Source organism: Carettochelys insculpta, chromosome 1, assembly GCF_033958435.1.
Source record: "Carettochelys insculpta isolate YL-2023 chromosome 1, ASM3395843v1, whole genome shotgun sequence".
In the NCBI taxonomy this organism is placed as follows: Eukaryota; Metazoa; Chordata; order Testudines; family Carettochelyidae; genus Carettochelys; species Carettochelys insculpta.
In genome coordinates this window covers 52,329,835-52,356,435 of record NC_134137.1, presented here as the reverse complement: position 1 = coordinate 52,356,435, position 26,601 = coordinate 52,329,835, and the positions used below count along the sequence as shown (strand labels likewise).

Genomic DNA, 26,601 nt, shown 5'->3' with positions numbered 1-26,601 from the left:
CCTGTTACAAAGAAATAGGGGTAGCTGGAGTCTTTTTATTTAGCTTATCTTTAAGGTTTGTAGGAGGAGCAGTGATACATGCACATTCCCTATGTCTCTTTGACACAGGGATGGGGAAAGACTGACTGACCTGACCCAACCCTCCCAGCCTAGAGCTCTTCATCTCTCTGCCTGGCAGGGCCCCTGAGAGGTACCAGCCTCTCTGGATACCTAGCACCACATCTTCTCAAGGCAACAAGGGGGAGAGGGGTAGGCAGGGTCATAGGAACCCCTCCTCAGATTTCTCTTGGGGTTCACACTTGAACGTGGCAAGCACCAGACTTTTGGCACTGTGCGGCTGGGAAAGGATGGTATCTGCTTCCAGCAGAATGGGAGTGGGGGTAGGGATGCTCTGGCCCGTGTTTTACCAGAGGTCATCGTTCTTCCCAAACACCTGCTCCCCTATGGCTAGAAGTTGCTTGTCTGTCCCTGCCTGCACACAGTAGAAAAATGGCCAACACCTCTGAGGGGCTGCTGGCCACCAACATAACCCCTGGCTGTAGTACAGGCAGAAAGGTAGTAAACCCTAAAGATGCATTGGGCACCAGACCCCAGGGAACCTGACTGCAGGGGCTTCCACCCATGCAACCAGAGAGGCAGCTCAGCTGAGAAGGAGGCCTAGAGGATGGAGCAGCCCCACACTCCCTGAGGGCAGGACCTGGTACAGCATGTGAAGAGGGTACTAAGGGCCCCTGACTGGGACCTGCAGAGTCAGGTTACAAACAGGATGAAAATAGCTGAAAGGCAGATAACCTGTGTAGAGTTTTGACATGTACAGGTCTTGGCTTCTCCTAGCCAGTGAGAGTCTTAACGTTTGCCAGGTGCCAGCCCAGCCAGAGGCAGCGGGGGAAGGAAGGAGCCTGCCAGCCAGGCTGCCACTGAGCTGAATGATCTGACCAGTCTACGTAGTGCTGGGAGCAGGATGCACCCCCATGGTGGGTTATAGAGGAGATGTGGGACAGGGGAAACAGGCACAGTAGGGAGAAGAGTGAGAAGAAAGCATGTAAAGGGCCAGTGGGTGGGAGCAGAGGTGACACATAACCAGCCCCTGCAGCAAGCAGCCAGTGTTGGTTGGAAACAGGTGAGGAGCCTGCTGCTTGAGAGTGGGCATGCAGCAGGGACAGCACTGCACCGATGGACCAGCACGGCAGCTTTGCATGACCATCAGCCTTGCATGCCCATGCCTATCAGCCACTGCACTGTCACACTCACTGTTGGTGGGTGGGCAGCTGGTGAGCAAGGATCCAGCCAGCAGTAGGTCCCCCTGTCCTGTTGGAAGGGAAGAGACAGAAAATATGTGCCAATTTGCCATTTTTAAAAAAAGTCAGGACCCCTGCAGGAGGGCACTGGCCATTTAAAAATGGGGTGCAGTCACCCCTCCCATCCATATGGAGGGCAAGTTTGGCAGACCTTGTGGAGCAGCTTGGACTGCCATCAACTCATCAGTCCAGCTGGGAGATAGTATGGAGCAGAGCCAGCTGCAGGTCCCACAGCTGCTGTGACCCCTGCTGCTGGTCCCAGGCCCCCAAGGTAATCCGCCAGGTCACTCTGGCCTCCATAGCTGTGTCTACACTACAAAGTTTTGTCAACAGAAGAGGCCTTCTGTCAACAAAACTAGGGAACATCCACACTAGAAGGCTGTGTTTACACTTGCACTCCTCTTCAAAAGAGGAATGCAAATGAGGCACCAATTTACATATCACATGCTTCATTTGCATAATCTCCTTTCAGAAGAGATTTTCAAAAGGAAAAAAGCGGTCTAGACAGGGTTCTTTTCAAAAATAAACCCCATCTTCAAAAAAACCCTTCTTCCTGTTTTATTTCAGATCATGCAAATCTAGACGTAGCCCAAAATTGCTGCGTTTCACTGCTGCGTGGCTCGTCCAGACAGGGTTCCTTTTCAAAAGGACCCCGCTAACTTCAGAATCCCCTTATTCCTATCTGCTGATAGGAATAATGGGATTTCAAAGTTCCTGGCAGTCTTTCGCGAAGGGCCCCAATCTGGACGAGCAGCACGGCAGTAAAATACAACAATTTTGCAGAGCTGCGGCTGGTGGCATGCTAATGAGGTGCTGAATATGCATTAGCAATCTTCAAAATGGCCACTTGCACGGCCATTTTGAAGATTTGTGCTAGTGCAGACATAGCCTCTGGGTTTCAAAAAGGGGTTTTCTCACTTGGCTGGTGGCAGCTGCCTCCCAGGGTCAAGGAATCTGCGACAGTGGGAAGTTTTTAAGCAGAGCCTGTAAAGGCAAGGTATTTTTAAGCTCTCTTGTGGGCCCCCACTTTGTGCACTTGGAGGCTGTGTCTACACGTGCAGTCCTCTTTCAAAAGAGGCATACAAATGAGTGAAATCAAAAATGCAAATGAGGTGCAGATTTATATATCTGGTGCCTCATTTGCATATTCTTACAAACGAGCTTCTTTCGAAAGAAGAAAAGCGGCATGCTTCCATTGAAGAAAGGTAAATGGTAAAAAGATGCTTCTTTATTTATTAAAGATGTTGCAAGTAGGATTATTCGTGACTTTAAAAAGTATCACCAGCACTCAGACCACACAGAGAGGTCAGAGGGTCAAATTTCAGCACTTGGCTTTGAAAGGTTGCTGATCCATGGTCTATATGATCTCTGCCTGGTTTTAAATTATTTGTCTGCTGCATAATATATTTTGCTAGTTCTAAATCTTCCCATTGAGGAAGGGTTCCTTCGAAGATAGGGTTTAGTTTAGAAAGAGCTGCATTCACTGCTTTTCTTCTGTTGAAAGAATTTGCAAATAAGACACCAGATATGTAAATATGAACCTCATTTGCATTTTCAATTTCCCTTATTTGCCTGCCTCTTTTGAAAGAGGCATGCAAATGTAGACACAGCTAGTGTCAGAGGTGGGGATCAGCCTTGACAGACCCACTTTCTCAGATTTGGAGTAGACAATTAGACTGCTTATATAGTGCAGAAGGTGAGGGGGGGAAAGGAGGTACCTGCCACTAATAGGCTCAGTACAAGAAACAAATTAAGTAAGATGTGTGCCATTCTGAAAATATCAAATGTGAGGAAACTGCCCTTGTAATGAATATGATAATTCAGATCCCTGTGACAACCATCACAAATTACTTTAACCTCTTTTTAACAGGTCAATTGTTACAATGAAAAAATTACATTTTGGCCAACTTATTTTTTCTTTATATTTTATTAGTAAAAAGAATCATTTGGTTACACTGTTAAAAACAGTCAAACGCTTGTTTCTTGTTTAAATATCTGAGAGTCAAATTTCTTTACAAAACAAAGAATGCTAAGATGTTATACTTTCACTTTCCAATTATTTGTCTATAGCAGTGATCAGCAATCCTCAGCACAGGATGCCAAGGGTGACATGTGACACAATTTTCATTAGCACTCAAGGCAGCAGCTCAGCTCCATCCTCCAACTGGGAGCTCACTCAAAGCCATGCCACCTGCAGATTGACAAAAGACCAGCTAATGCTACCAATCACCACCTAAAAGGTAAAGATGTGCTTTATTTATTAAAGATGTTGTAAGTAGGATTATTCATGACTTTAAAAAGAACCACCTGCACTCAGACCATATATAGAGGCCAAAAGGTCAAATATCCACACTCTGCCTTGGAAAGGTGGTTGACCCATGGTTTATATGATGTCTGTCTGGTTTTAAATTATTTCTGTCTGCTGAATAATTAATTTTGCTAGGTATGCACCAATTAAGGTGTTTATGATTAGACAGATAATTAGGTTACAATATGTTAGGACTGGTTACTAAAAATCTAGTAAAATAATTGGTTAAGGTATAACTAAAGAAGCCTCACGTTTTCTAGAGTCCAAGAGGGAAACCATCAAGAAAGGAAAATAAAGAAAAAACCTGAAAGAACTGACCTCCAAGACACAGCCTAAGTTCAGAACCATTAACAATTAACTGCACAAACATGACATATCAACCTGAATCTAGGTAAGCATGATCGTGCCTGGCCAACAGGGGAAGTATGACTGCCTTGATCAGGATGGGTGAGCATGGCACTGTATGCTTAGCATGTGTGTGCTTCCTCATTAGTAACTTAATATAAAGAGAGTAAAAATATTAGTTAGGCTCTTTTGCTAGTAAAATGTGCTGCATACCAGCATGAAGTTGCACCTTGAGCCCTGCAGATTGGGTAAGGGTTTGCACCCCTATGTGGAAGTGACATAGAATTTTGTGCAAGTTAACAATTTAGCCATCTTGAATTTGCATTCTATTTTCAGTTACCTTTATTACTAGATTTCTCAGTGTCTGTGGTGCTCAGTATTAATAGATTTATTGATCTAATCAGAGTATTATTTTAGGATGTCTTGTATCTTAGCAACAACAGCTACATAGGCTGTGTTTTTGCTCTTAAAACTAGTACTTCTAAACAGACTTGCAACAAGAATTTCTACAAAAATTAGTTTAAATGAGGTGTGGGCAGAACAGAGATGCTCCATCCCCTCCTCATATCCCTCTCAAGCAGACTTTCTCTTTTGTGACTTGAGTTGGGGGGAAGAGAAGAAAAATCATGCCTTGCTCATACTTCTGATAGTAACAGTGAGAAAGCTGTGTTAGTCTATATACTATCAAAACAAAAAAGCAGTCCAGTAGCAGTTTAAAGCCTAACAAAATAATTTATTAGGTGGGCTTTCGTGGGACAGACCTACTTCTTCAGTCCAAAAACTGCAAGATCTTTACCAAATATTCATAAACCTGAATTACCCACCAGGAGAAATAAAAAAACAAACTGACAGGGCCAGACAAATACCCAGAGACCAGCTACTCCAAGATAGGCCCAAAAATGCCAAGAACAGAACACCACTGGTCATTACCTACAGCCCCCAACTCAAACCACTGCAGTGCATTATTAAAGACCTACAATCTATTCTTACTCAGGATGTCACACTCCAGAAGGCCCTAGGTGACAGGCCTGTTCTCTCTTACAGACAACTTCCCAACCTTATGAGGATCCTCACATACTGCAGGAATACCACTCCTGGAACTTTTCCTTGCAACAAAGCCTGCTGCTAGCTTTATCCACAGCTCTATTCTGCAGGTACCATCACCGGACCTAACCAGGTTATTCACAGAATCACGGGCACATTCTCATGTTCCTCAACTAACATCATAGATGCCATCATGTGCCAACAATGCCCAGATGCTTTGTATATTGGACAGACTTCAAAATCTTAGACAAAGAGTTAATGGGCACAAAACATAAAAAGACTCCTGGTCCACAAACCTGTTAGCCAGCATTTTAATGGAGTGGACCATTCTGTTAATGACTTAAAGTTTGCATCTGACTGAAGAGGAATTTTCACAACAGTCTTGAAAGAGAGGCTGCTGACCTCTCTTTTATGTTCAAATTTGATGCATTAACATGTTTGAACTGGGATGTGAATTTTCTGGGTCACTATAGGCATTCTTTTACATACTTGGCTTAATTTAATTCTTGACTCCCCCCACCTACCTTCTGCCCCTCTACTCTCTAATTTATTCACCTTGATAGTAATCAAGGTTGACAAATCAGAAAAAAAAACTACTTTTGGTTCTCTGTGCCTTAAATACTGAGTCAGTTCTGGTATGGCTATGGTCTGAAGAAATGGGTCTGTCCCATGAAAACTCACCTAATAAATTATTTTGTTAGTCTTTACAGTGCTACTTGACTGCTTTTTTGTTTTGATTGTATTTGAGTGAAAGTTCTTTCCTAACTTCTCTGATATCCTGGGACACAGCTGCTGTATGTCTTGCAGCAGCACCACCCTTTTGCCTTTATCTAAAGGCAAACATATGCCCAATTTATCCCCCTGTCCTTTTTAATTGGCATGGAAGTAACCTCTCCCTATCGTTCGAGGAGAAAGGAAGAGTTGGGATTGCAAAAGGGGAAATTATGAAAGGTGTTTTGACAATGGATCACAGTCCCCCTGTTCCTTCTCCAGGGAGAAGGTGACAAGAAGTAAATGAAAACCCAGGACACAATAAATATCCATTGATTGGAATGGATAGAGAGCAATTAACAGGACTGAGAATAGCACTGACAGGCATAGGATGCAGCATCAATGTGTCCCTAAACCCAGAGGAAAGGAGCCGGCACCACACAGCAGGAGACAAAAGAACACATGAGCCGTGGGGTGCAGAAGTAAAAGGAGGAGCTCAGGCACTAAGACCCAGACCCTACAGATGTTTAGATGGCGCATTTCTGAAGGCCCCCAGGCTCGCTCCTTCCCGCCAGCCCGACGCTGACAGGCCCTGCCCGGACTTAGCGCTGTATGGCGCGCCAGGAGGCGAGCCCGTGGGGGGGCTCAAGGAGCATTGTTGGTTCCGCTCTGCTCCCCGCGCGGCAGCCTGGGCTATACCTGAGCGTCCACGCGGCCGGCCTACGCCAGAGGGGCAAGACGCCCCGCCCGCCCTAAACACCCTGCCCGGCCCCTGCGCCCCTCCTGCGCCTGCCCCTCCCGGCCGAGGCACCGCAGGCCCAAGCCCCGCCCACTCCCCCGCAGCCGGCTCCCCGTCTGACAGCCGCTGCAGCGCAGACACCGCGGCGTCCATGGTCGTCATGGAAAACGGCATACGTCACTGCGTTCTGTCCCCCGCTATTGGCTGGCATTGTTCGAGAAAGCCGGAGAAAGAGGAAGCGGAAGTCGCACGTGGAGCCGGCAAGGGGCTGCCGCAGCTTCTGGAAACTTCTCCTCCCTGTCATATTTAAAGCGGCGGCGCCGGCTCCCCCGCCCGCGGCCAGCAGCGACACGGGCGGGAGTGGCGCTTTGTGGGGAGTGGCGCGCGCGCGGGACGGGACCATGTCCGTGGTGGGGTTCGACCTGGGCTTGCAGAGCTGCTACATCGCGGTGGCCCGGGCTGGGGGCATCGAGACCGTCGCCAACGAGTTCAGCGACAGATGCACCCCGTGAGTGCGGGGCTCGGGGAGGGGCGATGCGGGGGCCTCCCGTGCCGCTGTTGCGGGTGCTCGCTGCGCAGCGAGCTGGAGCCTGCTGGACGCTCCCAGCACTGTCCCCTGCGATCGTGTAACGCCCGTGTATGCCGCAGCCGCGCCGGTGGAGTGGCGTTGTAGGGAGCTGGGTACCTGCCCGCGCTGGCTTCTGCTCACTAGCGGTAAAGTTATCTAGCCAGCCCAGGCATGGATGGGGCGCGGGTGTATCGCCCCTGCGTGCTGGGATCATCCTCTATGGTGCCGCCAAGAACAGACCCTCCCCTAGCCCGGGCTCCCGAGGCGGCCGCGGGAGTAGGGGCTTGTTCTGCCCCCTGCTAGCCCCGTTTGGTCTGTGGATTACTATTTCTGGCTCCTGGGCTCTGCGCTCGGGCGACAAGAGCGCTTAGGGAGGCTGCTCGGCGCCGCTGACCTGCTGTGTGATTAGGTGGCATCTATTATACAGTAACAACCTCTGACTGAGATGAGCTTTAATCTTCAGAGACTGCCTACTTAAAATCTGTGCGGTAATGCTGGATTGTGCTGGAAATGAAATAGGCAACTTTGTGCCTTGCCGGCGAAGGGCAGTGGCACTGTTGGGGTGAGCGTTCACATGGCAAAGCAGATTGTGCACTGTAAGAATGTAATTATAGTGACAGGAAAATACTTGTCATATAATATATGTTTACACTTAAACACATAGCAGGATAACAGTCTCACTGCGTATTAATTTTGCCACATTACAAATATATTTATGTATATTTTTGATAGTCACTTGTTACCATAGAGACATTTATGTGCAGTTTGGAAGAAGTCACATTTTTAAGTCACCATTATTAGTTTTCTGATGCAAAGTTTAATATGCAGCCCTGCTTTAATGTAGTTTTTGGGCTTTAATTTTCTGGTGAGGGGAGGTGATGAAACTTAAACTGGGTGACCAAAGAGCTGCCGTCTCTTCTGTTTAAATGCTGAGAATAGCAGGTTGTTTACGTAAAGCTTTATTGCACATAAATTTATTTTTTTTAAATAATTGATCATCTTCACAGTAAAGGAATTTTAACCCACATGGCAGCAATTACTCAGTGCTAGCAACATGTGAATTAGGAGTTCATCTATTTGCAGGTTAGCCATACCAAAAAAACTGGTGTGGTTTGTTTTTGTTTTTTTTTTTAAAAGGGCAACTATTTCTTCTAATATGGCTAGCTTGGTTGAAGTTGTTTCTTTTTGTTCTTGGAATTGTTCCATACAGTTTACCAGTGGGAAGAAACTAAGTATAGAAGGTTTAAGCTCCAAAGCATGTGCTGTGACTTTACAAAAGAAAACATGCCTTGGAGATTAAACTGCGTGTTTGAAAAAAAACAAACCATGCAATACATGACAGTGTGAGTGTAGATAAGCATGCAAGATTGCAGATTAGTAGTAGTATTAGTTGTCATAAATACAGCTGCTGTAGCTCTTGGAAGTATTTTATTTTGTTGCCAATATTGAGCTAACATACTTTTGTTTTTTCAGATCAGTTGTATCCTTTGGATCCAAAAACAGAGCTATTGGTGTTGCAGCCAAAAACCAGGTAGGTTTATGAAATAGTCCAACTGTTAATAAATAATAATAGTAAACATAAATGTGGTTTGAGTAAGGGAACAAATGAGAAAACATAGCTGATTGCAGCTTGATAAAATTATTTGATTTAGAAATACCAGCTGATAAATTAAATCAAAAAATGCATTACTGACAGTAGTAAACCTGGACATGACACTGAGGATTCCGCTGCTAGAACTAAAGGTCTGTTTATTGGGTTGATAATTGCCAATTAGATGCCTTCTTGTTTGAAAATTTAAAAAAAAAATCAGTAGGCTTGTTCAGTTAACTTCTTTGTGAAACTGAGTTTCTAATGTAAAATATGTATGTATGTCTTTAAACTGACATGTGAACAAAGAGCTTTGGCCTGAGCTTGATTTAACTATCCTCTGAAAGGAGAAAAGGTTGAACATTTTTCTATTATTTGCAATAATATTTTTAAAACGAGCTAAAACATTGTTTTTAATATAGCCATGTGTAAAACTTCGGATACTGAGCTCTAAAAGCCATGTTGTGGGCTTCTTACTTTAAAATGACTATACTGGAAGTGTGAACCAGGCATACTTCCTTTTACTAACTTGTATCTGTCACGTGGCAAAGGTACTGTGGTAGGCTCCCTTAGAGAGAGTATCAACTGTGATAGTCTTTCACGGAGCTATGGACAAACAGGGAGATGTGATTGAAAATACACAAGCAATCACAGCCTCTTCTCTAGACTACTTGCAGGTACATCTGCAATTAAAGGATTTACTCATAGAAGCTAACAACCTGATTTTTGTAGAGTTTTGCAGTTGTTCATTCTTTCCTAGGAGTGGGAATACATTGACTTAAAACATCTTTTTTTATTTAATCAGGACTTGAATTTTCTTTTTATGCAGCTGGCTAAATTTTTATTTTTTTAGACTGCATTTCCAGATCACAGATTCAGATGATAACATAATTCAATGATACAATCATAGAACACTTGAAGTGGAGGGGATCTCGTGAAATCATCAGGTCCAGTCCCCTGCCCTCACAACAGGGCCAGGCACCATCAAGATTATCCCTGTTGGAGATTTTGCAACCCTTGGTAGGCAGTTTATTCTGGTTTTTAACCACCCTGGAAAGAAGTTTGATCCTAATGTTCAAGTTAAACCGCCTTTACTGCAATTTAAGCCTATTGTTTCTTCATCCGAAGTCCGAGAACAATTTTTCTTTCTCCTACTTTTAGGTACTTGAAAACAATCATGTCTTCTCTGTCGTCTTTTTTCCAAACTAAACAATTCTTTGACTTCTCTCCAAGTCATGTTTTCTAAACCTTGAATCATTAAGGTTGTTCTTTACATTTCTTAAAATGTGGTGTGCCCAGAACTGGACACAATACTAGCATTAAAACCTAATCGGTGCAGAGTAGAGTGGAAGAATTATTACTTGTGTTTTGCTCACAACACTCCTGTTAATACATTCCTGAGTCATGTTTGCTTATGAATAGTGTAATGAGAAAGTAAAGTTTTCGGAATATTTGTCTTAAACTACCATTTGAACCTTTCCAGTCCGGCATTCTTATCTGACAGCATCCGTAATCCGGCATTATTGTGGGTGTGGCCAAGTTTCATGTGGTCCCATAAAGTTTGTTTACAGCCACCAGTTCTGGTTTTCAGTACTCTGTGTTTTTATTTAGTTGTAATGTACTCCTAAATGTCCGAGTCCAATAAGAAGTGGAATTGTTAGTAGTGCTGCTAGACAATATTGGCTTCCCATGGTTCAGCAAATTGTCTCATTAGGCATCTGAATAGTGCCAAGAGTGCTGAACTAGAGAGGTTCAACCTGTACATCTTTTCTTCTGTTTGGATTATCAAGAGACTAATATGGGGAGCTAGTAGTGTCATGACAGCTATGTTTTCATTAGACCAAAAGTCGAACTGCAAGTGTGCAATTCTAGCTACGCCAGTTGTGTAGCTAGACAGACATCTGTACTCGGCTAACTTGCCTGTCTCTGAAGGGGAAGGTTGACAGGAGAGTTCCTTCCATCGACCTCCCTTACTACTTGTATCTTGCAAGGAGTACATGGATCAAATGCGATCCCTAAGAGGTGGATTTCTTCCGAGGAAGTGTAGATGTAGCCAAAGAGATCCTTTAACTAAAGGCTGTCAAGCATCTTTAGCTAGATTGAAAGCAAAGTAGTTTCTCTCAGCTTGCATTTGAGAACATGTATTCACAGAGACTTTTGGTTGGCTAATAACTTCCATTTCTTTTGAAATAACTTACAAAGGGTTCTATGTGTTCAGTTTTTCATGCTTCTTGTTTTTAACACTTGAAAACAAAATTTATCATTTTTCCCATTTGTCAAACATTGAAATTTTTGATAGTGTAGGGATTTCAAAATACAAGCACTGTACCTCTTAGTAGTGAACGGTCTTTCTCTGACAACAGTGGGAAGGTAGGCCATGTTGCCAATGTGGTCATTGCCACTTCTTGACCCATGACAGTCTGGGGATTGCGTTTGCACTGACAGGGGAGTGAAAGTGCCATTTGGTCAAGCAGGACAACTACACAACTGAACTGTTACGGCTTTTGGTCAGGTAGTCATCTTAATTTAACCTTGACATAGCTTTTTATTTAGCAGTAATTCAAATTTCAGTTTTTATGCCTCTTTGATCAAATGCCAGACCTCTTTGGGAGTAGTTAAATTGCTTGATACTGTGCTTTTGCTCTGAATACCATGTGGTGGTAGGTCCATCTGGCAGTATAAATGCTAAGTAACTTGCAGCTGCCTAACTGTAGCTGAGATGGCAGGAGAACTCTCAAAGGGCGTGTAGTGTGAATGGCACATTATTACTTTCTATAAAGTTTCTTCGGGGGGGTGTGTGTGTGTGTGTGTGTGTGTGTTTGTTAAAGCTTTATTTTCAGCTTCACTGTAAATCAGTCCAGTAAAAGCCACTGAAGTTTTTGCTTTGTGCCCATTGCATAGTTCATTATTTAGCTGTTTAAATGCTTCCAACTTGAATGGTGTCAGAGCCGTGGTGACCAATACACGTGGTGAACAAGACACTGCGGTGTGGTGCTTCTGGGCTCTGAAGCCCAAGCAGCTCAGGACTCCTCGGAGCTGCACATGAGTGCCCTCTGCTGCTTCGTGCATGTGCCCCACAGCTTGGTGGAACAAGTGAATGATGGCAGCGGCTTGGGCCCCTGCCACTGGTGGTCCCCCATGTGGCTCCAGTCTCCTGCTGCTGTGGCTTGTATCCCAGTGTGGTTCTTGCTCTGGGGGAGTCAGTGGGCATTCAGAGCTTGGGGTCTGGGGGTGCCTGGCTCTGAAGGAGTGGCATTTATGGGGCGGGGGGGAAGCATGGTGGGTATGGAAGGACGACAACCACAGGCATGGTGATCCCTTGAATTGCTATTGGATACCACTGACCTTAGCACTATGGATTATGTACCTTGCCTGGGGAGGTGTCAGTTAATTCTGTGCTATAGGTTCCTTGTTTTCTTCTGAGGTGATAGAACAAAATGTGTCCATCAATATGTGGTGATTCCTTGACTTAATACCTTGAGATTTATTGGAATTTTCTGGGTATTATAATCTACAGTAATTTGTAGAAAACGAAAGTCTCTTTATTGCTGTTATTAAAATAGTTAAAACTGTTAGAAACAGTGGGGCATAGACTTTGTATTGTAACACTTGGAGACTTTGCATTGCAAAATTTGTAATTTAGTGCTTATTCACTTCTTGAGGAAATTGATTTCTGTATACAGCTGCAGTACAGCATAGTTTACTATTAGAGAAAATAGGTCAGATGTCAAGTTTCTGAATAGTAACTTCAGTGGTTTAAGAACTGAGATTAGCAGTTTGTTATTAATGTGCATGTTAAGTGTTGCTTTCAAGATGCCTTCTTTGTTCTTTCTTGTAGCAAATTACTCATGCTAGCAACACAGTATCTAATTTCAAGAGATTCCATGGCCGTGCGTTTAATGATCCTTTTATCCAGAAGGAGAAAGAAGGCTTAAGTTATGCTTTGGTTCCAATGAAAAATGGAGGAGTTGGAGTAAAGGTAAGAAAGTCATGTTTGTTTTTATAGGTATGTTGGAAAGCATTTGTTTTCGTATTTTCATGATTACTTCCTGTAAAAGCTGTTCTTCAGCGAAGTTCCTGAAGGGCTTTTGAACTGTGCAGCTGTTTTCATATCAGAGTGAAATATGGCAGGCCTTCATTGTGAAGACTTCATCAAACAAGGGCTTTCCTGGTGGCGTTTGTGCACAAAGCTACACATTCTGGCAGGAAAAATAAGATCATCATAGGATTATATAATTCTGCACTGAAGTCAGGGATATGCTATTTTAATTCCCCCTGGGATTCTGCAGTGTTAATCTGACTACATGGCGGTGTACTCTTTCTCAGTGGAATTTAATGCTATACAATGTTAGGACCCGCAGTATTACTTGACAGAGTCTATATTGACAAGTGCAGGAAATGTATGCAAACTGTTTCTGCAACATCCATTGTGGCCTCTGTTGGAAAGGATACTAAAGCTGTGCCTGCCAACCCTCCTTGTGAAAATTGTATACTGCCAAAAGATTTATTTTGTTTCTATAGTCTGCACCATTACCCAAATAAGCTTTATCTTCAGAAAGACTATATTGTATTAGTAGGACTGTCTTGATGTGGGCTTTTATGTCAGAATAGCTGTGTCAGGGAGGAATGTTTGTTTTATTCCCTGCACTCCTATGAGTGCCAGCAAGACTTCTAAGTGTGTACCAGACCTAACCTATAAAGTACTAGTGAGACCTAGAGATGAGAACTTAGTATAGAAAAAGCTTGTCAGGTAAAAGACTGTGGCCATTACACCAGTAAGAACATAACATTATTGAAACCAAGGTTGTAAGAAAAAGTGGTGGCATAGTTGATAGGATATGTGATCTCATAAACTAGACCATACACACAAGTGATCCCTCACCAGCTCTAGACTTTTTTTTTCCCCTGGTGCATAGGATAGAAACAGTGTCCCGTGGCTTTAAAGGGGCAGATTGGTCTGATACTAGTAATTTCTTAAGTATTTTTAGTTTTTTATCTACTAAACCTGCCCCATAGATTCCACAGCCAATTAACTGACTTTCTTTGTGGTCACAACTTTTAAGAAACCTCTCCCTTGGTGGCTTGTGAAAGATACTCATAAATGTGGGCAAAGCACAAAATAAACTTATTCAAGATTGAAAGGGGGACTTATTTTTTTTCCTGGTTATCTGAATTGTGGTAATGGTAGTGTTTTGTTCCATTCTTAATAGGAATGAGTTTATGTTCTCAACACATGTTAGAAAAATTTGGTATTGAGAGATTCAGTGATATTACTATCATTTTGAATTTTTTCCACCCTCAATCTGTCTGGCACTTTTTCTTGTGCATGGAGAGGAATCTTTTGAGAACAAAGCAGTAGGGGATTGCAATGCTCAAAGTCCACAAGAGGATCTCTCACAAAGTACTCTGCTTCTTCCCTTGTGAGCTCTATAGAATAGTGACACAAAGGTGACTACACTAAAGGAGGGGAAATGCAGAGAGACTTTTTTAAAACAACTTGATTTTTACAGTAATATATTTTCCTTGCCAGCCATTTCAGCATCACAGATGCCTGTAGAAAGGAAAGCAATATGGGAGTAAAGACTTGTTAAGCATTGTCTTTTAAGCTTGTTTTGATTCTTGGATACAACTTGAACTGTTGGAAAGCAGGCTCTTCTATCAAGACAGAATACAGGTCTTGGGTTTGATCAGTGATCTTTTTGCAAAAATAGTTTTATAAATACTCTAGAAGTTCTTAAATAAACATGTTTAACTGTTGTGAGGAATTCTTCGTATTACTATTTCATGGCAGATAATTTCTCACTACTTCTGCGCTGGTGAGCAGTTTGAAAATGGCCACTTCTAACTTTCTGGCATAGTAATTCATTACTGTCTGTTAGCCTGACTAATTAGTACTTACGACTTGAAGCAGTTCAGAGAAGTCTGTTGTTTGTCAGTGACAGTGTGTGGAAAGAGGGTGATATCTGTAAGTATGGGGCGGAAGGGTAGGGAGGGTGAGTTCTGAATTGTAACTGCAGTGAGCTGGGTGAATGTATTGAGATGGGGGAGGGGGTGGATCTGTGGTACCTCCAGAACTATTAAGTGGTACTTGGCTTTTCAGCATCTACAACTGACGAAATTGTTCTCCTTTGTCTGCTGCCCAGGTGATGTATATGGCTGAGGAACATCTCTTTAGCGTGGAACAAATAACAGCTATGCTGCTGACTAAGCTGAAGGAGACTGCTGAAACTAACCTAAAGAAACCAGTGACAGACTGTGTTATTTCTGTAAGTAATTATACTGTACTGGCCCAGTAGACGCACACCTCCCTAGCTGTAATCATCTCTGGTTTAATTCTGATACGTACGTCACCATCGGTATAGAAGTATTTGGAACAGGTTCCTAAATATTTAATGTTACTAAACTTCTTTTTTAAGGAAAAGAGAGGAAGTATGTATTGTGTATATTATATATGAGCCTGTTTTTGAAGCTAGGAGCATCCAGTATTAAAATGTTAATATGAAGTGGCAAACCTGCTACCTTTCTGTTAAAAGTAAAATTGCTTTGAAAGCATCATAATTAGCAAAAGGGGTAGAGGGAGTTACCTTAAGTGCTGAGCAGCAGTTCAGATACCCTGGGATGCAACCAAGCTAAAATACCTAGATAGAAATAATGTGAGTACGCAACAAAGCTGCACGATACAGTAGTCCCTCATATTATGCAAGGGTTGTGTTCCCACACACCTTTGCATAACTTGAATTTTGCATATGTTGGTGTGGGGAGTGGGGTGGCGGCATTTTTCCCTGGCGGAGTGCACAGTGTGCAGACAGGGAAGCAGCAGGAGCACCTGGAGCTCCTTTTGAAAGGTAAAGCCTGGGTCCCCGTGGGGTGTGGGGGTTAGTGTTGAACTAGGGCCTTGTGAGGGTTGTGAGTTGGAGCCATGGGGTGAGCGCGCGCGCGCGTGTGTGTGTGTGTGTGTGTGTGTGTGTGTGTGTGTGTGTGTGTGTGGGAGGGGGAGGACTGGGTTTGGGGGGAGCAAGATTTTTGTCATGCTTAGTTTTCATTAATGCAAGTTAAGAGCAACTTGAAATTGCACATTTTGAGGGATTACTGTGTATCAAGAAATTAAATATTTAAGTGATCTACCAGTTGCCACCACTGTGCCAATTGAAAAATTTGTTTCTAAGTTTAGCCAAGAATTTTTAAACTCCTTTTTGACAGTGTGTTGCATCTAGTGTTAACAACAGAGTAGCTTTGTCTACTTTTTCCAGTTTGTCACAATTACTTTAGGCTTGATTCATCTAGATACCGTGCTTCTCCTCAAATTATTCTACTTTAATGGTTGGTCTTGCACGTGCTTTTAGGCCCCAGTTTAGCACAATACTTAGTAATCCCATTGAAAATGATGATTAAGCATTGTGTTGAATTGGGGTCTTAAGTAACTACCCTCCAGAAAGCTAGTAGAGGGAGGGGAGACTAAAGTATTAACATTGGCAAGGTACGCTGGCAGACATACCCTTTTGGTGTATGCAGAATGGATAATCTTTCAGATACTGGCATTGAGAGTCTGGCTTTCTAATGATCATTCTGTTCCCCTGTGATTTCTTTAGGTTCCATCCTTTTTCACGGATGCAGAAAGGAGGTCTGTCCTAGATGCTGCTCAGATTGTTGGCCTAAATTGTCTGAGACTGATGAATGATATGACAGCAGGTAAAGCAAAGGAAACTTATTGCAGCAAGTGTGTGTTTAAGAGCAGTCCATGTAGGTATTCAAGTAACTTCAAATAAAAAGAGACTTGCTAAAAATAGACCAGTCACTAAAAACAGAGTTGGTTTATAGCACTTGTACCTCTTGACCTATAAAACCTCTGTCATGAGGAGGTGTGGCAAAGGGGATAAAAAGAAAGCTTTGCTTCCTAAGATGACTTAATAGGATACAATAGAATCTCAGCAGTACAAACACCTCCAGAGCAAATGTTGTTCAAACTTTGAAATGTTTGAAACACTGAACAAAACTTTACTTTTCTATCAAAAGTTTACAACTCAGCGTTGTCATAATACAGCTTTGAAAGTTGACTGTGCAAAAGAGAAATTCTGCTTTTCACTATATGAATTTAAATAAACAGGTTTAACACAGTGGCATACAGAAATAGATTCCCCCCCCCAAAAAAAAGGGCAGTTAAAACTAACACATACATGGGGGGGCGGGGTGGGGTGAAATGTTAATTGTCCTGCCTGTGATAATTATGAGCATCAAAGGAAGGGAAGCAGTTGTAATGTGTGAGGTAACTGTCTCTGTTCATACCATGTGGTGTTGTGTCGAATATGAATTCCAATTCACAACTTTCTTGCTGTAATTTTGTTTTTAAATTCTTTACGCTCTAGGACACATGTTCTCAGATTGTCCAACAGAATGGCCCACTCCACTGAAGTGTTCACTGGCCAGCTTATGTGTACTAAGTTTCTTGATGTCTGCTCTATGTCCATTTCTTCTTTGGCCAGACTCAGCAAAACCTTTACCAATGTACATTGTGGCATATATAATGTTGCTGGATGTGCACGAGAATGTGCCCTTGATCTTGTGACTAGCATGGCTAGGGCCAGTAATGGCATTCCCCAGAATAAATATGAGGACAAAGTTGGCAGTGGGGTTTGTTTCAACGAAAAGTTCCAGGATTAGTATTGTCATAGAACAGTAGAGCTGGAAGAGACCTAAAAAAAAAAAAAAAGCCATCAAGTCCAGCCCCCTGCCCTAAGCAGGACCGAACCCATCAGATCAGCCCAGCCAGGGCTTTGTTGAGGCAAGACTCAAACACCTCCAGGGATGGAGACTCCACTGCCTCCCTGGGTAGACCATTCCAGTGCTTCATCACCCTCCTAATGAAAGTTTATTTTAGTGTTCAACCTGGACCTTCCCAAATGTAATTTGAGACCATTACCCCATGTTCTGCGATCTGTGACCACTGTGAACAGCCTCTTTGCAGCCTCCCTTCAGTAAGTTGAAGGCTGTTATCAAGTCCCCCCTCAGTCTTCTCTTCTGCAGGCTAAACAGTCCCAATTCCCTCAACCTTTCTTCATAAGTCATATGCTCCAGCCCCATAATTATTTTGGTTGCCCTCTGCTGGACCCTCTCCAGTGTATCCACATCCTTCCTATAATTGGGGGTCCGGAACTGGACACACTACTCCAAATGCGGCCTCACCAAAGCCAAATAAAGAGGAACAATCACTTCCTTGGATCTACTGGCAACACTCCTCTTGCTGCAACCTAATATGCCATTAGCCTTCTTGGCTACCATAGCACACTGTTGACTCATGTCCAGCTTCTCATCCACTACAACTTCCAGGTCCTTTTCTGCAGAGCTACTACAGAGCCAGTCGGACCCCAGCCTCTGACAATGCTTGGGATTCTTCCGGCCCAAGTGCAGGACTCTGCACTTGTCCTTATTGAACCTCATCAGATTTCTTGCAGCCCAGTCTTACAGTTTGTCTAAGTCACTCTGGACCCTACCCCTACCCTCCAGCATATCTACCTCTCCCCCTAGCTTAGTGTGATCCGCAAACTTGCTGAGGGTGCAATCCAACCCCTCATCCAGGTCATGGATAAATATGTTGAACGGAACAGGACCCAGAACCGAACCTTAGGGCACTCCACTAGAACCCGACCGCCATCCCGACATCGAGCCGTTGATCACTACCCACTGGGCCTGACCTTCTAGCCAGCTTTCTGTCCATCTTACCGTCCATTTATCAAATCCACAGTCCTTTAAATTGCTGACAAGAATATTTTTGTGGGAGACTGTATCAAAAGCTTTGCTAAAGTCAAGATAAATCACATCCATTGATTTCTTCCTGCCCCCCCCCAATCCACAGAGCCTGTTGTATCATCGTAGAAACTAATCAGATTATTGTGATTACTTTAGTGTAGGCTGTGATTGCTGGTGAGAATCTTTCTTAGGTTAGGGGGCTGTCTATAGGCAAGGACAAGCCTGTCATCTAGGGCCTTCTGGGGTGTAGCAGCATGATCCAGAATGCGTTGTAGGTTTTTAAGGATGCGTTGCAGGAGTTTGAGTTGGGTCCTATAGGTTATGACAAGCGGTGTTCTGTTGTTGATCTTCTGGGGCCTGTCTTGAAGTAGCTGGTTTCTGGGTATTAGTCTGGTTCTGTCAGTTTTTTTTACTTCTCCTGGTGGGTAATTGTTTTATGAATGGTTGGTAGAGGTCTTATAGTTGGTAATCTCTGTCAGTAGCAGATGTGATTGTATCTAAGGGCTTGACTGTAAATGATGGATCGTGTGGGTGTGTGCTGGATGGAAGTTGGAAGCATGTAGGTAAGTGTAGCAGTCAGTGAGTTTCTGGTAGAGAGTGGTGTGGATGTGGCTATCAGTGCTTTCTGTGGTATCCAGGAAATGTATTTCTCATGTGGAATAGTCAAGGCTGAGATGGATGGTAAGATGTAGGCTGTGAAAACCTCTGTGGAATTCTTGCACAGTCTCTTTGCTGTGGGTCTAAATGATAAAGATGTCATCTATGTGGATTCCCCAGACAGGTGTAATGACATGTAGAATTATATATACAATGCTTCCGCAACCATGCACAGACTGAAATTATACACAGACAGCACCAAATGAAATACAATCTCAACTGTGCTCAACATTACGCTGTCCAGAGTCTCAAAAATAACTGACATTGTAATCAAGCTAGCTGACAAAGGGCGTGCTATTGTCGTCATGAACAAGTCAGGCTATGAACAGGAGGCAGCTAGACAACTATCCAACACCATGTTTTACAGGCCTGTTTCCTCAGATCCCACCTTAAAATTCCAAAACAAACTACATCGTCTACTTAAAGAACTCCCTGCCTCTAATCAAGACTAAAATCACTGACATACCATCTGAGCCCCAACTGGGATTATTCTATTTACTGCCTAAAATCCCCAAACCTGGAAACCCAGGGCACCCTGTCATTTCAGGTATTGGCGCCCCTATTACTGGACTGTCCGACTACGTAGATTCCCTCCTGAAACCTTATACCACCAGCATGCCTAGCTATCCCTGAGATACCACTGACTGCCTGAGGAAATTACAAAGCATTGGAAACTTTCCTGACAATTCTATTCTTGCCACCATGGATGTAGACACTGTACGCCAAAAACCCCTTGAAGATGGACTACAAGCTATCAGGAATACCATTCCTGATGTTAACACAGCTAATTCGGTGACTGACATATGTAACTTGGTTTTCACACGCAATTATTTCCAATTTGGGGACAACTTGTACCTCCAGATTAGTACCACTGCTATGGGCACTTGCATGGCCCCACAATATGCTAACATTTTTATGGCCAACTTAGAACAATGGTTCTTTAGCTCTTGTCCCCTGTTAACCCTTCCTTTTCTTATGCTACATTGACAGCATCTTTATCATTTGGACCCACGGTAAAGAGACTCTGGAAGAATTCCACAGGGTTTAACAACCTGCATCACTTGTAGTTGCAAGATCAAAGGTACATTCTCATGCACTTCTGGCAACATTATATATGCCATATGTGCCAACAATGCCCTGCCACTACGTACACTGGCGAAGGTTTTGCCCAGTCTGCCCAAAGAATAAATGGGCACAAAGCAGACATCAAGAAACTCAATACGCATAAGCCGGTCATTGAACACTTCAGTGGAGTGGGACATTCTCTTAAAGACCTGAACATTTGTGCCTTGGAGCATAAAGGATTGAAAAACAATTACAGGAGAAATTTGAGTTTGAATTCATATTCAAATTCAATACATTAACATATGGTATGAACAGAGACATCCTTACCTCACATATTGCAAGTACTGCTTCCCTTCCTTTGATGCTCGTACCTTGGGCAGTACAATTAACATCCCCATCTTATGTATGGCAGTTTTTATTGCAGTTTTTTTTGGTCCTTTGTGCTTAGAAATGTCAGTCTGTAATTGGAAATGAGCTTGATCTGATGAAGTGGGTGTGCTCGTGAAAGTTTATCGCCGAATAAATAACTTCGTTAGTCTTTAAAGTGCTAGATGTCCGCTGTTTTGTTTTGTTGGCATATAGACTAACACAGCTACCTCTTTTACTGTAGTGATCAGTTTGTTCAGTAAGGTGCCTGTACCAGGAACTTTTTTCATAACGTTCATGATCAGTTAAATTTTTTCATTAGAGGGTATATAACTGCTAGCGGTGTAATTGTTGTCAACGTTAAATATTTTTTGTTTATGCACATAAGGCTCAGAAAATTCATTGATACGTATTTCCTAGCACTAATATTGTATAGCAATGAATATATTTAAATATTAGTTGGGTTTGAACCTATCTCTTGCTAATGTGTACCATTGCATAAATGATAATCTGGATGATGCACTGCATCGAGATCCCCTGGTGACTGACTGCAGATTACATGTGATGTGCTTTGTTTCACAGTGGCTCTTAACTATGGAATTTATAAGCAAGATCTTCCAGTGCCAGAAGAGAAGCCACGGATAGTGGTGTTTGTTGACATGGGTCATTCTGCATTTCAAGTGTCAGCCTGTGCTTTTAACAAGAGTAAATTAAAGGTAGTTTGCTAATGATCCATTTTTGTTACCCCATGGGCCATATAAAGGTCAGTCAAGAAGACAAGGTGGGGTTGGGTGTGGAGGTGTGAGCCGATGCCCAGGTGCCAGCTAAGGGTCTGGTGGGGCAAAGGGGGTGATGCCACACCAGCAGCTACGCTAAGCAGTCAGGGCAGGCTGGGTTCTTTGGTTTGTGTTTAGTTCGGGTACAGCAGCAAGAGGGAAATTACACTTATTAGAGGCTTTAACAGTTACTTTTTATTTATACAAAGATAGAAACAATTTAGCTAAGACAAATGATTAAAGTACAAGTTAGTACTCGTGGTTCTTAAAGGGGAAACAACACAATTTAACTTAAGAAGAGTTTTAGACAAACTAGCTAGGTTACACTAATACAATTAATGTGTACACAAGAAAGGCATGTTGCAGGTGTGACTTTCACCACTGCCTCTTAGACCTGGTGGAACCAGAGTCTTCCCCTCAATTCCTATAGGAAAGAAGTGCAATACAGGTGTAATCCTTACCCCTGCCTCCTAGATCCGGTGTGACCCAGAATCTTTCTCTCAGTCCCTCGGGAAGAAGTAAATATGAACCAGGCGTCCCCAGTCTCAGGAGTTAATTTCAGACCTGGCCAGCAGGTGTAGGTGATTGAAACTCAAAGGGGATATGGGCTGCCAAACCCCTTTATACCCCTTTTGTCACGGAGGCTTCTTCCTGGTCTCAAGTGGCCAATCGGGAGGAATGTTTTTGAACCCCAGGTTTCCCAGGGAAGATGCAAGGCTCAATTTGCACCTGTGAATTGTGGACAATTGGGCACCTTTGGAGGTGATGGGCGGAGTTCCTGGTTCTTCCTGGGGAAGTGATCAGGCATGTCGATCACCGAGATCAGCCAGAAGGGCGGCCATTAGCTAGCCCATTCACTGTCTGGTTTTTGTGTATAGTAGAGAGGCTGGGCGAGACAGCACACCTGCGTTCCCAGGACAGCAAAGGCTCCCTGTCTCCCCTGCTTATTTCTCTCTCTGTCTCTCCCAGTGGGGGCGGGGGGGAGAGGAGGAAAAGGCCAAATGGGGGTTTCATGTCTGGCTACAGGAGGGGAAGTGGTACCACTTAAATGTGCTTGATTTGAAATGATGGAACAGAACACTGCAACGGCTTACATCTCTCTGTATTAATCAGCAGGTGTTGCTCTAAATTGTGAATTAGTGGTGTGTGTTCCCCCTCCTCCCTCAGGGGAGTTAAGACTCAAGTGACCTGCAAATTTGTTGTAATATGAAAACATGAACTAGTTGTAACAATACATTGAACAACTAAAGCAATTGTTTCCTGCAACTTGCTGATCACATCTTGAAATGAAAATCTTAGTGGTAATGTATATATAAAGGCTACAAAAATGTGCAATTTCATAGCTTCATTTTTGGAAGCATTTACATAGTGACATGTGGAAAGCGATATAATGGACACAAACATTAAGGATTTTAGCATCATTAACGTTGTCTCCTTTTATTATGTTGCCATTACTGATGTTGTAAAGACTGTCTTGCAAGCAGAGTACAGTCATTTTGAAATTGTAATAAGCCATTCAAACCTGTGTGTTCACTAAGGCCCTGACAACACATCACCCATTCTAAAAAGGCTGTGTGGTTTTTTGTTCTGTTTTAAGGCAGACTTCCACGTTCAGGTGTAAAGACCAACTTCTGCTAATACTCACTACTAAATGTTTAAATTTGCATATTGGAAGAAGTAAGCTTAAGTGGCGGTGCCTTTGTTTTTTAAAAAGGTTTATGCTGTCTTTATAGGTGGAACTTGAGTGTAATGTCTGTCAAATCTAAACAACTTTCTCTTTCTAACTAGGTGCTTGGCACAGCATTTGATCCCTTCCTAGGGGGCAGAAACTTTGATGAAAAGTTAGTGGATCACTTCTGTGAGGAAATAAAAACCAAGTATAAACTGGATCCAAAATCAAAAATTCGAGCTCTTCTTCGGCTCTACCAGGAGTGTGAGAAACTGAAGAAGCTAATGAGTTCTAACAGCACGGACATCCCACTTAACATTGAGTGCTTTATGAATGATCGAGATGTGGCTGGAAAGATGAACAGGTGAATAAAAGCTAAAGGAAGACGAGGGGGAAATAGCTTAAAGGAAAACCAGTGTTTGGATTCTCTTTTCCCCAGGCCCTAAAAGAAAAGGGATCATCTATACGAAGATTATATATAGTACTGTCAGTTAAACGTGGAGTACAGTAAACCCACGACACATGGGGCTTCAAGTTGCATGAAACTTGCTTTAACACAAGTTAAGCACAACTTGATGCTGCTCTGCAGCCCCTTCTCTCTGCCTCCCCTGAGTGGAGTGGTGTGGCTGTCAGCCTGTCAGTAGTTCTGCTGGGAGCTGGGAAGCAAGTGACAACCTGGTTCCCATCTTTCCCCTGCACCACCTCCTTTCCTTCTCCTCCTCCTCCCGCCCCCCTGGACCTGCATGAAAATTTGAGTTATGCAGGGGTTGCAGGAACACACACGAGCACACACTGTGCGTATCTCAAGGGTTTATTGTAGCTTTGTGTAAGCAGTTGCCAGTCCTGGCCACTTCTGAAGATTAGATTTATATATTTCCAGTTTTCCTGTGATGCTTTAATGGTTGAAAATACAGCCACATAAGGAATGTGATTGCATGTTTTTCATTTGTGTAAATGTTACAACACTGATGTTAGTGCCTGCCTTGTATTCCTAATCTTAAATGCCTTCAGGTTTAGATAAAGGTATTATCATCTATAACTAATGCACCAAACGCTTAGTGTGAAGCAATTAATGTTGCTGTACACAACATGCCTGACGCAACTTTTCACTTCCTGTTCCTCTGCTTACAAGAACACATGCTACCATACATCACAACCTTAATATTCTGTCTTTTGATGAACATTGTCCTTCTGTTTTAATTGTCTTTCTGCATTCCACCCTTTACCAGGCTCTGGTCTCCCAGTCTAGTCAACTACTACTTTAGATGTCAAGTGCTATTAATGTTAGCGGGGGGGCGGGAAATAAGTTGGTAGAGTGGGGTGGACAGGCAGATGAAGGGGGGCAAGATTTCACTTTCTGTGTGTGGTTTGTGATAGATGGTAGTTGTCATGAAGTATGTGCTTGTGAATGGAAAATATGCATTAGTGGACTGCCTTGGGGCTGTGTCAGGAATGTTGTGTGTTGGGTCAAAATACACACTTGGTTGTGAACTTCATTAGTGTCCTTTTTTTAACATTTATAGAGTTGGGGTTTTTTACCTGGGGTGTGGAAAGTAGAAAAGTGCAACTGCTGCGAGAGCAGATTTTATCCATCGGTGGGTGGGCATATGAGCCCTTCTGCTGTAGAATAAATGTGATTTGCAGTGTGCAACCCTAAGTCCAACATCCTTGAAAATGCTTGTTATGCACCTGATCTGCTCACAAATCACTTTCTGCCCAGCGTTGTGTACATCTCGGGTTTAAGGGAAGAATTCTGCCAGAGCCCAAATGAAGAGATTTCTATTCATATAGTTTGAGTGTTTGGATTCTTCAACAACGTTTAGAGAAAAAACAAAGGTATAAATCTCACAGGCTGGCTGCTTTTTTTTTTTTTTTTTTTTTTTTTTTTTTGGGAGAACATGGATGTAAATTCATCCATGCACACATCTCTGAGAAGAGATATTGAATGTGCAGCGAGTTCCTGATGCAGGTCAGGAGACTGAAGCACTAATTAAAGTGACCTAGTTGTCACCTTCATCTGTAAAAACACAGAAGCTCACCATTTGTACAGAGATGTTATCTTGCAAACATGGGCTGACACTTCGAAATCTGGAGGCTGAGGGCAGGGGAGTTGGCTAACCACCCTTAATTAAAACTAAATTCCCTCTGCTGCTTTGACAGTTTCAACTTGGAGATAAATGGAGCTTAACTGCTTTATCAGCAGATAGTCTAACGCACCATAATAAAACTGGTGTGCAGAATAACATGCTGGTTAGGGCATACAGAATAATTACCAATTTCCAGTTATTAGTGACCAAAAGTAACTCTTGGGTGGATATTTGGTATTCTGCCTCCAGTTTCTAGGGCAAAATTGCTCACCACACAAAATCACCAACACTGGTTACACCTTTATCTTCGGAAATCTGAGAAAGGACATAGAGGAAGCTATTTTTCAGAAGGGATTTCTTCATGTTATGGTATGTATGACGGAGCTGTGTTGACAGAAATATGGGAAAACTTGTGTGGTATTTGTTCATAATGTTGCTAGTCTTCTGGCATCTTTGCAAACAGTCATTCACCTTTCAAACTTTCAGAAATACTAAGCGGCTTTAAAATGAGCTCACGGTGGCTCAGTTTATAAAACCTTTTTGTTGAGATGTGCTCTTCACCAAGTTGTGCTGGGAAATGTTTCACAGAAAAACTCTAGAGTCTTTAACTAATCTAATTTTCCTAGATCCCAGTTTGAAGAATTATGTGCTGATTTGCTACAGAGGATAGTGGTGCCCCTCCATTCATTAATGGAACAAACTCAGCTGAAAGTGGAAGATGTATATGCTGTTGAGATTGTCGGTGGAGCCACACGCATTCCAGCTGTTAAAGAGAAGATTGCCAGGTTCTTTGGGAAAGATGTCAGCACTACACTGAATGCAGATGAAGCTGTTGCAAGAGGCTGTGCTTTACAGGTAAAATGTTTGCCATCTGCCATAATTATGTGGTCAGTTCTCCAAAGAAAGTACTCCCCAAACACTTAAGCAAAGGTGATTAAATTCCCCCTGACTCCCAATCCTTTTGCCCTGTGTCTTTATTCTCTCATTCTCCCGTGCTTTATCCCTCTTTCACTTAGCCCTCTCTTTTTGCTGAGAGGGCTCAGGCTTCATTCAGAGCCTCACTGGCAGGTGCATACTGGGACAAATCATTGTCATTGACAGTCCAGACAGTGCAAAGTAATCGGCAAAAAGATGGTCCCCTTTGTAGGGGGTTCAAGGTATTCTCTGCTCTGCTGTGTTAAAAACACTGTTAGTGCATTTTAGAGACAAAATAATCTCTGCTTCAGAACAACAGGATCACCACCTCTGGCACAAATGATTTAGCATTGTGCTGCAAAGACTGCTGCAAGACTCTCTTGTTGCCTAATCTGTTCAGATGGCTTATTTGTACTACCAGGCTATGGTTATGCTACAGTGATCTGTCAACTGAAGTCACTGTTAGAAGTGAAGTTGCAAAGCTCTTCTGTTAGATTGTGGCCCTGCAAAAGCCAATCAGAAGAGCGCTCTACTCTTGACAGAATGGCCAGACTGCCTGGCTGCTCTCTCAACACAAGAGGCACCCAGAAGCACAGCAGACAGGGCTATCCATTATTCTGTATGTCCTGTCTGTCGAGAAGACTCCCAGAACATCCACATAGCTTTTTTGTCAACAGAACCTGTTGACAAAAGGTGCTTTCCCTCATCTGGAAGAGGCAGA

General features: G+C 43.0%; 1 protein-coding gene across 1 annotated transcript in view; it reads left to right on the top strand.

Annotated features, from left to right (window-relative positions):
* Nucleotides 1–6,719: 6,719 nt before the first annotated feature.
* HSPH1 (heat shock protein family H (Hsp110) member 1) overlaps nt 6,720–26,601 on the top strand; it is a 34,869-nt gene continuing 14,987 nt past the window's right edge. The window contains exons 1-8 of the mRNA XM_074986142.1: nt 6,720–6,953; nt 8,487–8,544; nt 12,440–12,580; nt 14,745–14,867; nt 16,191–16,290; nt 21,016–21,149; nt 22,998–23,242; nt 25,592–25,820. Coding sequence (XP_074842243.1) covers nt 6,847–6,953; nt 8,487–8,544; nt 12,440–12,580; nt 14,745–14,867; nt 16,191–16,290; nt 21,016–21,149; nt 22,998–23,242; nt 25,592–25,820 — 1,137 coding nt within the window. The 5' untranslated portion in view covers nt 6,720–6,846. The remainder of the gene's footprint in view (nt 6,954–8,486; nt 8,545–12,439; nt 12,581–14,744; nt 14,868–16,190; nt 16,291–21,015; nt 21,150–22,997; nt 23,243–25,591; nt 25,821–26,601) is intronic.